The sequence below is a fragment of the Apodemus sylvaticus genome, chromosome 4 (assembly GCF_947179515.1).
Source record: "Apodemus sylvaticus chromosome 4, mApoSyl1.1, whole genome shotgun sequence".
Lineage (NCBI taxonomy): Eukaryota > Metazoa > Chordata > Mammalia > Rodentia > Muridae > Apodemus > Apodemus sylvaticus.
In genome coordinates this window covers 83110187-83123767 of record NC_067475.1, presented here as the reverse complement: position 1 = coordinate 83123767, position 13581 = coordinate 83110187, and the positions used below count along the sequence as shown (strand labels likewise).

The 13581-nt window shown below is 48.6% G+C and overlaps 2 protein-coding genes across 4 annotated transcripts in view; one reads left to right on the top strand and one right to left on the bottom strand.

The window, feature by feature from the left end:
• The window catches only part of Fhdc1 (FH2 domain containing 1), a 36847-nt gene extending 35893 nt beyond the window's left edge, over positions 1-954 (bottom strand). Inside the window, exon 1 of the mRNA XM_052180278.1 lies at positions 888-954. The gene's annotated coding sequence lies outside the window, so the exon portion shown is untranslated. The remainder of the gene's footprint in view (positions 1-887) is intronic.
• Positions 1-11837, top strand: LOC127683210 (zinc finger protein ZIC 5-like). 3 transcript variants are annotated; one of them, XR_007977501.1, is made up of 4 exons: positions 954-1017; positions 1853-3091; positions 8466-8535; positions 9976-11837. XR_007977501.1 is itself a non-coding variant. In XM_052180281.1 (3 exons), the coding sequence occupies exons 1-2, from the start codon at positions 556-558 to the stop codon at positions 2040-2042; spliced, it is 606 nt and encodes a 201-aa protein (XP_052036241.1). In that variant the 5' UTR covers positions 1-555; the 3' UTR covers positions 2043-3091; positions 9976-11834. The 3 variants fall into 3 exon arrangements, 2 of the variants coding, with proteins under 2 accessions (XP_052036241.1, XP_052036240.1); XM_052180281.1 differs by lacking the exon at positions 8466-8535 and having other exon boundaries at positions 1-971; positions 9976-11834; XM_052180280.1 differs by lacking the exon at positions 9976-11837 and having other exon boundaries at positions 1-971; positions 8466-8539.
• Positions 11838-13581: the final 1744 nt, after the last annotated feature.

Below are 13581 nucleotides of genomic sequence, written 5' to 3'. Positions count from 1 at the left end.
CGGGAAGGCGCGCGTCGCAGCGAAGAGACGCCCACACGCGCCGCGCAGGATCCCTAGCGGGGACCGTAGGGACAACCTTCCCGGGAAAGGATCGACCCTCCGCTTCCAAGAGTGCCCGGCACTCCCCTGTTCCGGACCAGCCCAAAGGCCTTTGGAGGCCAGCCGCGAAACCCCTGGGGCTCCTTCGGTGCCTATCCGACCCGGGGTGGTTCGTCCTGTCCAGGCTTCCCCACCCAAACCGGGGTCCCAGTTTTCCGCGGAGCTCAAGGTTCATGGAACAGTGGCCGCCAGCCGCTTGGACTACCGCTGCGGCGACACCGTGTGGTCCCCAGCACGGGCTCCAGGGAGAACAGCTCTCGGCCGCACTGCGGTTTTGCACCAAGGGAGAGGGAATGAGCCCGCGACACAAACGCAAAAAGGAGTCTCTGGGGCTGGAGACGGAGACCCGGCACGCCCGGGACCCATCACGCTTGGGGACCACGGGTGACTGCCAGTCCGCCACTCCACAAGCGCCGACGCCACTTCGGAGGTGAACTTCCAGGGAGGTGTGCAGTCATGGGAAGCCTACCCCCACACCGCTGTGGCAGGGGCGAGTCCTCGTTAAGAGGGGCTCCTGTGACCTGCGCGACCCGCATAAGTGCCACGAAAGCTAACCAAACCTCCGAGGTCCCACCCGCGGACAGCGCCACACCGAGCTCGGGGTCCGATGCCGGGCCAGTCCCGCGCGTCTGCGCTTCGGGGCACAGGGCCTGCGCTCCAGGATCAGGTCCCCTGAATCGGGAACAGAGCCCGCGTTTCCCCGCATCCTCCCGGTCCCGCGGCTCAGCCCAGCATCCCCGAACCCAGCCTCGCAGCCCCGGCTCTAGCTGCCGTCGTCCCGCACTCACCGCGCCCCCGCTCCCGGCGCCCGCGCAGCCTCCGCCCGCTGTCCCGGCGCCGCCGTCTCTCCGCAGGACTGCAGGCCAGGGACGGTGAGGGGGCAGGGCGGTGCGGAGGGGCGGGGCGGGGCCGCTGCAGGTAACAATGCTGCCTACCCGGCTGCTCCTCCAGCCGGCCGCAAAGGACAGCACGCCCTTTCCTGCTCGGCTGCCTCCCTCGCTCCCCCTTCAACCCTAACAGCACCGCCACGGCGCTCGCCCTCGCCAGCTCCGGGCTCCCAAAAGCCGCCGCCCAGCACGCGGCTCCTGGCACCTGAAGACCAGCGCGGGGCTGGGCGGGCAACCACAGGGGGAGATGGAAATCGTTGTAGGGAAAGGATGAGCCTTGGTGAGGAATGGAGGGAGGGGGAAGGCGTCATGGTAGCTACTGAGCAGGTCACCGCTTTCCACAAAAGGAACCTCTGCGGCAGTCTCCTGGACACCCTACCCCGCGCACACGCATGGACACCCCACGTATATTCATAGGCACGCATACACCTTTATCACTCTCTCTCTCTCTCTCTCTCTCTCTCTCTCTCTTTCACACACACACACACACACACACACACACACACACACACCACATTCACACACAACCTCTGGGCGCCAGCACTGCTCTGCTCCACAGTAGCTTCTCTTTGGAGCTTAGCGCTTCTCAGGAGGTCCAGAGCGGTCTGGAGGTCAGATCCTCTGTGGGGCACGCAAATCGTCTCTTCTCACACTCGCCTTCCCACCCTTTCCTCCCTCTCCCTCCCTTCTCCTTTATTTTCTTTTGTTTGAATGGTGGTAACAAACTTTTCAGCTTTATTAAGGGGGTGGGAGGGAAGGTCTGGCAGACCTAGCTGAATGAAGGAGCTCTGTCTGGGAACTGGGAAGAGCCCGCCCACTCACTGATGGAAACAGGGAAGTCTGTCTAATCGCATTTTTTTTCAAAGTGACTTGCGACGACGCCAGGCAGAGAGCGAAGTGAGTAGTCAAAGAAAATTTACCCTGGACAAACCGGCTGCTGGCACCTCAGCTGCCGAGGTGGGAAGCGCCCTCTGCGGGAATGAAGTCATCCTACCCTCTCCTGGGTGCGCCCAGATAACCGACCAGAGCTTTCCTTTCCCAAGCTCTGGGGCCTGAGGACTTCCAGCTACTCCTCCAGGTCCTCAAGTTCCCGACTCCGACATAATTCCTCGCCTCCTTCTGCGAGCCTTGCATAGGAAAAGAGAAGTACTAGTCCAAACCAGTCCAGTACCCAAGGCCCCATAACTGCGGCAGCCTATTTCTTGGCCTTCTTGATGCCATTAATGTAGCTTACAATTTAACACAACCCACAAACACTGAAAATATCAAGGCCGGTCTCAGGCTGGGGACATCCGTTAGTTCAAATGAATATTGGTTGGTACCCAGGTGAAAGAGTATTAAGTGTGAGCGTGTTCTTTCCCTAAATTTATTGTTTATTATTTTTTGTTTTTTTGGAACAGGATCTCTCTCTCTCTCTCTCTCTCTCTCTCTCTCTCTCTCTCTCTCTGCTTAGACTTCCTTGAACTCACTCTGCAGACCAGGCTGTCCCCCAAACACAGAGATTTGCAAGGGTCACCAAGCCAGCCCCCTTTCCCCTGCTTTATCCCCTGAGATGGATCTCTCCCCCTTCGTCCCAAGGCCTGCATGGCCTCACACTGTAGGAAACATGTCTGAAAGACCAGTCCCTTTCTCCTCCTGTCCATGGTCCCAGACTGCTGAGACAGGCAGGCCCAGAAGCTGAGGCAAGGGGATAGCTTTGGCCTAGGAATTTGAAGCCGGCCTTGGCAACATGGTGAGATTTCCAAGAAGAAAAAGCACTTTGGAGGAGTCAAGCCCCGGCCACCCTCCTCTGGCCTTTGATCCCCAGCTTCTGTCTGGCCCAGAGGCCTTCTTCCCTCTGCCTCTCTGGCCCTCCCTGGTGACCCTTTTCCTCTGAGTGCAGTCAAACAACCCTTGATCTATTGTTCATTATAATCCCATAGGGATCGCTTCTGACTTGAATCTGGGTGCCTTTTTGAAAGAAAAGCAGTAAAAACCGAATACACATGGCCTTGGGTTTCCATCCTTGGAAGGGTCCCAGAAAAATGAGGGTCAATTGTCTTCAGCATGCCAGCAACTCAGATCCACATCCGTCTGGTGGTGACACAAGTCCAGATTCAATGCCTGTAAGTCAATTCACCTTCCCCTCAAACCATCGCCCTTCCCTCTTTCCTTTCTCTAATGTCTGGCTTGGGAAGTTCAAATCCCACTGTTACCACACTAACTCTAGACTAAGGTGGTCTGCGCTGTCCTTCTGCTGCCTACCACGAGTGGGACACCCTGTGTCTTCCTGCCCACCACCCACCAACCTTCCATTTCCACCCTAGAGAAGTATAACTGGACACCTATGTCCCGAAGCTTACACTTCCTCCTCTTCCCCAAATTCACTCGCCGAGAAACTGCTTAGGGAACTGTTTACTGTACAAACAGGCCAATCCCAAGGCTTTCCACATCGGTCTGTATCCTTCTTTGGGTCACGTGTGCAGAGCTGTGGCCTTCAGTCTGATGGTGCAGGGGTGCCCTGCATCATCTCCCGCCATCTGGGCCTCCCCTGCCTACAAGTCATTTCGTGTGAGGTCCCTCGGATAGATCCTGTTTATTCCAACTTTTGCACGATAGATGCTCTGAAAGCCCTGGAAGTAAGCAATGCAGAGCTCTCCCCAGTCTAGGAAGCGATGTGTGCCCGTGCTGTCCACACCTCCCCTAGGTTTGCTGTGACCAGCCAAGAGCACTGCTAACCAGCCTGCAAGGAAGGCTCAGGAGGCTCCTAAAGCATTATGCCGGAAGGCAGCCCCAGGGACCAGATTCCTGACTTCAAGGTGGCTGCCACTGCGGCTGCCCCTGGGGATCTAATGGAGGGAGGTGCGGTCAGTCTCTTCCCAAGCAAGACACTCAAAGCATGTTAGTTTCTTAGCATGGCTAGAGTATCACCCAGAGCTAGCAGAATGTCCTTTGGGACATACCGACTTTTCCTGCTCTCTGTGCAGTTTGCTCTGCCCTCTTCCAGAATAGTCTTTCCAGAAAGCTCCATTCCTGTCACCAAATGAATCTCTTCTGGCGTCCACTTCTCAGTCTTCTCCCCCACACACACAGCCCCACCTCCTTTAGAAATAGTGTTTAATCTGCCATTAGGAACCACTGACTGAACAAAGCCTTCGAATTGGCATGACTCCATTTCAGCATCCATTCTAAATCACATCTCATCATTATAAAGCAGGCTTATTTGCTAAAGGAGTAGATCTAGCCTGTGTGCTGACTCCACAGGTCCACGACACACTGAAGTCAGTTCCCCCAGGCACACATCTGAAGACACAAGCTGACTTTAAATCCCTCTTCCCTGTCCCCCTCCCTTCATTCCTCCTCCTATGTTTATAGTCGGCTGGGGTTTGCTGAGCTCAGTCTTTCATCTCTGTTCTTCTTAAAAGATTCACCTGATGGGGCCACTGCTCAGCGTTTAGCTTTGCCTCTTAAGGTCTGGAACTGCAGGAAAAGAGAAATGGCCAGTTCTATAGTTGAATAGTCTGGCAGATAAAGGAAAGGCTAAGAACCTACCGAGCGGCTGCACTGCTAAGGGAGACTGGCACACTGTTTCCTCTAAAGGGTGGAAATCACACAACAAACGAAACCTGTGCCTTGTGGTTATCAGTCTGGATGCAAACTGAAAACACTTACTGGAAAAAATGAAAATGTTATAGTCTTGATGTTAATATGAAAATGTTATATTCCAAACAAGCTTTGTGGGATTCCCCGCATTTTTGTTCCAATTATTCATAAAGTGTGTGTGTGTGTGTGTGTGTGTGTGTGTGTGTGTGATGGTGTGCATGTAATAGAAGACCATTTCAGGAGCCAGCTTTCCCCCTCTGCCCCATGGGTCCTAGGGATGGAACTTGGGTCACCTTTAGCCACTGAGCTAAATCTCTAACAAATCTTTTTTTTTTTAAATTGGAAAAATGCCAATTTATTTCCCTAGGCTACAGAATTTAAATAGTAAGTTGCCTTTATGTTTAGTAAACATTGACTGGGCTCTGATCATTAAAAGGGTAGAACTCTTTGTCAGATGCTAAGTAACGATTTCCAAATATGTTCTATAGCAAGTGCTTTCTCTCTGAATATCCACGGCAGCACCAACGACATCTCCTGAGATGGTGTGGGTACTTGTCAGTAACTGTTTGTTTGAGGTAAGAGTCAAGAGGTTAAAAATAACTCTTACCCAACCTAGGTATGGGGTAATATCTGAGGACCCTTGTCCATGCCTGCCTGTAAAACAAATTGTCCACTTTCCCCATTCAGGTGTGTGTGTGTGTGTGTGTGTGTGTGTGTGAGAGAGAGAGAGAGAGAGAGAGAGAGAGAGAGAGAGAGTGAGTTCTGGAAGGTGAGCACAGAGTAGGAGAAAAAGGGAGAAGGAGTATTATACATTGAACTTCCTCAAAAAGTCTTCACCGTACCTACTGTTCTAGTTTACCCCAGTTCAGTGTTGAGAACACGCTGCCTGTGACAACAGCATTCCAACTTGGAGCAGAACACATGAAGGCGAAATGTGCTCTAACAGCCCAGGACTTCTTTCCTCCCTGGCCTGGATAAAAGTTAGAATGCTCAGATGCCTATTTATTTTGCTACTGGCTTTGGCTTTTCAAGTTGTTTACCCTTCCAAGAAGCTAGAAGAACAAATAGAGTAATTCGAAGCCATGCCTCTAATTGTATAAGCAGTTCCCAAACAAACCAAGGAATCAGCAATAGTGTGTGTGTGTGTGTGTTTTCCTGTGGGAATGCTATGTGAAGACTTTGTAGGAGGTATAAAGGTAGGAGAAAGGACCAACTGTTGACTTAGTAACTTGTAAAAAACCAAAAAAAAAAAAAACCAAAAAAAGCCCCTTTGTGCCCCTGAGAATCAAGAGTATTCTTAGTTTGGAAAAGCGTGGAAGATAATGCTTTTGCAAGTCTCTGCTTTTAATGAGCAGGTTTAATAATCATACTTAGGCTCTGATAGGCAATAATAAGACCAGCGCACAATAATACGTGCTTTGTTTTGGCTTGGCTTGCTTTGGGCAGTGCTTGCTAGGGACCCAAGGCTCCATCTAGCTTAGCCCTAACCAGGATCCTCACGCTCCCCAGGTGGGCACAGAGACTTAGCTGTAACCACCTTCCTGAGCAAGCGCAGAGGGAGTTTTGTTGCGGATATTATTGGTGGAGTTTAGCTTGATATGGAGTACAAAAAGAAATCCTATGAAATGTTCAGCATTGCAGTTAGCTCATGTTTACGTAGTTTTGTAAGCCAGATCAGGCTAATGTTAAAACGGGAGCTGGGTCTGCTGGGGTTAAGACTAGGGTTTATCTTTCATCCTTTCTCACTGGCCTCCTCTGAAGAAAGGGGCTACTAAATACTTGACCATCAGTATCACAGGATGGATGGAAAACGTTTCCTCACACTCCTAAAGCTCTTTTATGTAGTGTTTTCTACATATAATCAACTTCTGTGCGGTAGCTATTAAAATGTTTAATAGCTAATACAGTAAAACTCACTTGTACAACGGACTCCGCTGGTGATGACCGCTCAGACCTGGGGTACAGAGAAAAGACTGTATAACTTCACATTTATTTTTCTTGAAAGGTGGCAGAGTTTCTAAGTAACTTCAGTTCTTCAATACACTCTAGCCCTTTGTGGAAGGCACGGGTCAATGAATTTAGTGTTTTGAATGGCCTTGCTTCCTGTGGGGGACTGGACACAGTTACTCTGGGTGAATTTTTTTTTTTATTCGATATATTTTTTATTTACATTTCAAATGATTTCCCCTTTTCTGGTCCCCCACTCCCTGAAAGTCAAATAAGCCCCCTTCCCTCCCCCTGTTCTCCCACCCACCCTTTCCCACTTCCTTGTTCTGGTTTTGCTTTATACTGCTACACTGAGTCTTTCCAGAACCCGGGGCCACTCCTCTGTTCTTCTTGTACCTCATTTGATGTGTGGATTATGTTTTGGGTATTCCAGTTTCCCAGGCTAATATCCACTTATTAGTGAGTGCATACCATAATTGATCTTTTGAGACTGGGTTACCTAACTTAGTATGATGTTCTCCAGCTCCATCCATTTGCCTAAGAATTTCGTGAATTCATTGTTTCTAATGGCTGAATAGTATTCCATTGTGTAAATATACCATATTTTTTGCATCCATTCTTCTGTTGAGGGATACCTGGGTTCTTTCCAGCTTCTGGCTATTATAAATAGGGCTGCTATGAACATAGTGGAGCATATATCCTTATTACATGCTGGGGAATCCATATGCCCAGGAGTGGTATAGCAGGATCTTTCAGAAGTAACATGCCCAGTTTTTTGAGGAACCACCAGACTGATTTCCAGAGTGGTTGTACCAAGAGGGAAGGCAATGGAAATGGCAACACACACACACACACACACACACACACACTGCAATCTCTCTTCCTAGGCAAGCTACTGTGAATTCTTAACCAAAATTTGGTATCATAAGCATTTACAGCTTTAAAGGGAGTCTGAAGCCAGCCGACAACAGTGGTGGGTGTTTATACAGCTCCACCCTGGCCCACATTCCCCACCATGAGGATTTCCAACTTAAGCTTTCTTTCTTTTATAAGCACCATGGCTTCTGTCTGTAAGGACACCAGTTTCTGAGAGTGGCTGTTTTGTGTACCAGGCATAACTAGGTTTCACCTAAAGGAGCTCATGAGGAAAGGGGACTCTGGATCTCCATGCTCGTGGCCCAGGGTCTACAGACCCTGCCTGGTGGCTCAGGGGCCCTTGCTGTGTATAGAAGTGGGGTAGATGCATTGTCATCTGGGAAAGCTGGGGCAGGGATTGGGCATCGAGGGAGAATGGATCTGACAAGATCCTGACTCATCACGGTTTTTATTAGCATCTAGACTTTTAATAAAAGTCACACGCTTTTAGCCAAAGCTGTTGAGAAGACCAACAAGGACTTTTATTTAAAAACACTAGGTATTTTTGGACGTGTCTCATGTCATGAAAAGTCAGTTTCTTCTGCATTGAGCTGCAATAAAGGGTGTATCTTTCAGAGCTGTTTTCAAGGTCCAGAAAAGCATTTGTACAGCTTCTGCAGTCTACCTGGATCACCTGGAAGCAGTCCTGCTCCCTGGTCTATGTATTTATAATCCACACACTTTGACGGCTGGGTGTTCATTTCATTTTCTTCTAAAAACGAAGCACTTGGGCCAGCCTCTGAATGGAAACTGAGGTCAGACAGCAAACAGCCCCCCCCCTCCAACCTAAGGCTCAAATGACTCAATTGCTCAAGCCCAGGGCTGAGGAGAGCTCGTCAGGCAGGAGAAAAGAGGTAGTCATCATGACGGCTGGAGGCCTGTGCTCTAGAAAGCTGTTACAACAGGACCTCATGTGCCCACTCAAGCAGAAGACACAAGACCATCCCAAACCAGTGGACCTAACAGGGCCCAAGACAACAGCTAACTGAACTGGTCTGTGCATTTTCCTAATTAATGTCCATACTAACTTTGCAGAGCTGTCTGCTGCCATACTGCATCTGACACCATGGAAAGCACGTGGAACTCCTGTTAAAAGCCAGAGAGGGTGAGTAAACCAGGATATTCCAGGAAAATCCCCATCTATTCCCAGGATACCCCACCGCAGAACACCCAGAATCCTTCCCTCTCTTGAGTGTGACCCTAAAGTGAGAAAAGGGAAAAGGGTAACTTCTGTCTGTCTATCTGTCTCTCTCCACAGTCCTTCTTGTGTGTACTTACACTATATAATAAAGCTTCCCAATATTTTTGTCTGGTATCACTTCTGCATTCCTTCTGATGATAAGAACCTGAAAACTGGGAAGATAACCCATTTGCTTTGTCCCCGAGAGGCCCCCAGCCATAATCTACTGGCAAGAGTCTTAGTCAGGGTTTCTATTACTGAACAAACATCATGACCAAGAAACAAGTTGGGGAGGAAAGGGTTTATTCAGCTTACACTTCTACGCTGTTGTTCATCACCAAAGGAAGTCAGCACTGGAGCAGGTCAGGAAGCAGGAGCTGATGCAGAGGCCATGGAGGGATGTTTCTACTGGCTTGCTTCCCCTGGCTTGCTCAGCTTGCTTTCTTATAGAACCCAAGACTACCAGCCCAGGGATGGCACCACCCACAATGGGGCCTTCCACCTTGATCATAAATTGAGAAAATGCCCCACAGCTGAATCTCATGGAGGCATTTCTTCAACTCAAGCTCCTTTCTCTGTGACAAATCCAGCCTGTGTCAAGTTGACACACAAAACCACCCAATACAGTGAAAATGTCACTGGGAGAAACTGAGTCAAGACTGCAAGCATTCTATGTTGTATGGACTGGTAGTGGGGTGGATGTTAGGCTTGAAAGCCTACAAAGGGATTATTGTACTCTAAAACTGATTGATGTAAGGTTTAGTTGGGTAGCAAGTATGGGATTGTGTTCACAGATCATGCTGCAATATACACTCTGCCCACCCCTCAGCAGCCACAAACAGAACTGAGCCTTCCTATCTGGTTAGCTAGCAGCTTCCATACTCAACCATAAATACATTTCTCTGAACTGGTCCTTGTCTTCCCTACAACCACCCAGTGACACCAGTGAATCTTCAGTCACTCAAGGCCAGAGGCCTCAGTCATAGGAATCCTTCTTTTTTTTTTTTTTTCTGAGAACGCTGTGTTTTGATATGCAAGCCACAGAGAAGGCTACAAAATGTTCAACCCTGTCCTCCACAGGCCTCTGCTGTAAGGAGGGAGCCATTGGACAGATGCAAGCTCTTTGAAGCAGGATATAAAAACATGAAGGCAACAGCCAGGCATCATAGCATTTTATGGTGAACTGAAGAAACGTAGGCTTGCACAGGCCGGTTAACATTTCAGAAAGACATGCTGGTGCTTGACCCAAAGCCAGGCAGCCCACAGGTGGACTGAAAAACAACACAAGCTCTCTCTCACAGGGCTTGGGAAGGAGAGTGATGGAGATGGTTTTTTTTTTTTTGTTTTTTGTTTTTTTTTCCCCAGGTGAAATAAAAACAAAAACAAGAACTTAGCAAAGAGGATGAGGACTGAAGCGTTCCACGTGGAACCTCCGCTGCTTTAGCTACGCCCGAGAGAAGAGAGGACCCGACTCCATTTGAAGACAACTTACATACGCCCTTGGGAGGAAGACAGCTGCCTGCCTCTTTACAGCTTAGGGCCAAACTGCTTCTACAAGCCCGGTGTGAGGCTGCCAAAAGGACAAGAGAGGAGGAAAATATTGTGATAATGAAATGTCAGCACACTAATAATGGCGAATGCTTCCTTAGTTGGGTGAACCCAACTCACCGCCAGCGAGCAGGAACTCGGAGTCAAGACGGAGCTCCCAGAACTGAATGGGAAGAGTTCTTCTTAGAATAAACCAAGGTCACCATGGAGGTTGCTGGCAAGGAAGTCTGAAGTGGTGTGGACTGGAATATCTTGTGTGGAAGGGAAAAGGGACTTGTTTTCATTGCCCTGCTCATAGGCACAAACAGTGACTCTCAAGTCTCAAAAACCCCAGCACAGCACAACAGCTCATTATGTCACTGTGGTTTTGTTTGAAAAGGGCAAAGAGGCAAGTTAGGACCGGAGCCTGCCGCCAGCCTTAACGCCGCACTTTCCTCTCCTCAAGAGTTAAGACATCGTCTCAGTGCACTAAGATTTTGTGTTTCTTTTGTCATATTAAGAGCTACTTGTCGTATTATTCTTAACTAATTTCTCTTATTTTACAGTAACTAAAAGCCACCATCAATCCCGTCCTTTTGAAAAGTAGACACAAGATTAGGGTGGTGGGGATGCTGTCCTGGGGTCAAATCCAGACAAGCAGCGTCGCCACACCTCACTGTCAGACCCTTGGCTTATGTTTTTATAACCCCCTCACACAGGAAATCTCAGCGATGAGTAGGAGTCTGTCCTCCAAGGAGAGCCTGCTGGCATCCTGTTCAGGAACCGTGTGGTCCTCTTCAGGGTGCTGGTGGGACCAGGTGATGAAGGCCAGCACCAGGAAACACTCATGACCAGCCATTCAGCAAACACTCGTGAGTTTAAACTCACACACTCACAGCTCCCGTGATAAGCAGCGGTTCTATAGTAACCATCGCCATGGACAGACCTCGGTGCCCAAACACTGCCTGGGTTTCTGTGGCTTCTTTTTTGACTATGGCTAGGACATCTGGATCTGGAGCAATGCTCCCAGTCTTAGCTGGGAGAGGACTGATGGGAGAGAGGACCAGTGAGAACACACGCATCTAGGATTTATCTTTATACAGCCAGGCTACTTTATTAGTTTATTAGTGTGAACTAGGGATAACCTGGCTACCTCAAACAAGTACCTTTTTAGATAAAAAAACAAAACAAAACAAAACATTTTTAAGCAGTCAGCTAGATTTTAAGGAACTAGAAAGTACAGAAAAGTACTTACTATGTGCTTGTTCATGAGCAGAGGACACACAGATGGAGAATTATCCTAATTCAGCTAAAATAAAGTTAGCTTTGTTTTGGGCCTAATTCTCTTGAACTTTCCAAGAGCTAGTTAGAGAGGAGCCAAGGAGAGGGCTGGGGGAACGCCTGGCCTAGGGGACGAGTTTCTGAGCCTTGGTCGCGTGTCCTGGACACACTCTGTGCCTTTGCTTGTGGCTGCTCCTGTCACATGCTGGGGTAGGTGGTGCACATTCTAGAATCTTTATGTATGGAGCAAGAACTATATACCCACTGCCACCCTGGCTGAAGACCTGACAGAATCCTATTACCTTTCTAGACCAGATTGCCACTTAAAAATTAATATTTTTATTAATATGAACATTTTAAGAAAAGTTGATTACTACTATTAAACCCCACATATATACCACCCATCTAGCTCACCAGAAGCATTATGCCATTATTTAAGAAACCTTTTCCTGCTGGGCACCAAAAGGCATCCCTTTAAATTTAGTACTCAGAAGGCAGATGGACATAACCTCTTGAGTCCTGGCCAGCCAGGGATATACAGTGAGCCCTTGTCCCAAAACACCAAGAAAGGACCTGTTCCTTTCTTTCTCCCACATATGGTTATGCACCAATATGCTGCAGGTAACCCTTTTAAAAGCAAAGTTCATGCTCCTTCCACGTGTGCTCTGGGCACACATCTAATAATGGTACCCTCCCCCCCCCCCCCACACACACAGTGGCAGAGTTAAAGACTTCATGCAAAACCTCTCACACGTAAACACATTCAAGGTACTCAGCTGTTCTCTCACGGTTTCACACGACTGGTTGGCTTTTTAAACCATGGACTACAGACTCATGGGAGGTCGGTGTCTGGCCATAGTAAGTACATCTTTCTCAAGGAAAGTTGTAATTGCCTGTCCCAAACTCCAGGTAATATGTATATGTACTGTGTGTGTGTGTATCTTTCTAATGTAGTCAGAAATCATTCAGAGGAAGACTAAATGTAGAGTAGTGAGTGGGCTGTCTAGATAGCTCAGCAGGTAAGAGCATTTGCTGCCAAGCCTGGTGACCTGAGTTCGAGTCCTGGAACCTATGTGGGAGGAGAACTGAGTCCTGCAAAGTTGCCCACTGTCCTCCACTCATGCTGTGACACTAATGTGTCCACACACAAAATCAATGTACAAAATATTTTATGTGAAGTAGCCTATATAATTTCTTTAGAGTATTTTACTCCATTTCAAAAAATGTCACTATTTCGCATCTCCTTTTAGGCAGCTCAACTGGACCATTTACCACCTTTTCCTGCCTCGCTGCTTGCTGATGCCGCTGTGGTGACTTTTTCCTTTTTGCCACAGTGAGAGTCTGTAGTTCCTTGGATGGCCACTTCATACGCCAAAGCTCCAAGACAGCATGAACATGACACGGCTTCCTTTTCTGTCTGTCTGTGCTGGCCAGACCCACATTTCACCCTGATGTGATTTATACAAACACATGTGCACACTGGAGCCAGAAGCAGAGCAATAAGAAATGTTACAGTCACCTTCAAAACCAGCAACCATTCTGAATTGTGTGTATGGTGGAGGATGGCGCCTGCTGTCTTCTCAGTAGCTCCCCGCCTAGGTTTCTGAGGCTCTGTCACTGAGCCCAGAGCTCTCCCCATTCACCTAGAACAGTGGCCAGCAAGCTTCCGCCTCCCAGTTCCCAGCACTCCACCTCACAGGAGAATGGCTCCATGGCTGGCTTTTATGTGAACTCGGGACCTCACGCATGCACAGAAAGCACTTTCTGACTGAGCATTTCCCTAGCTCCCTAAGCAGGTATCTTATTCCTCTTGGACATTTTGTTTTGTTTTGCAGACAGGGTTTCTCTGTTTGACTCTGGCTGTCGTGGAACTCACTCCGTAGACCAGGCTAGCCTCAAACTCAGAGAGCCACCTGCCTCTGCCTCCCGAGTGCTGGGATTAGTGTGTCCCACCACTGCCTGACTGTTAGGTCTTTCTTGTGACTCAACAATTCATGGTCATTTGAACAGACTTAAGCTCAAATCTTTAACAGAAGACTGTATTTCCTGAAAAGCATGTTGGGACCAAGCAGAAGTTTTAAGTGTTTTTATTTCTGTGGTCAGTCTCACGAATGTTACTCAAATTCCCAGCTCCAACAATATAACTGCAATGGTTTTAGGGTT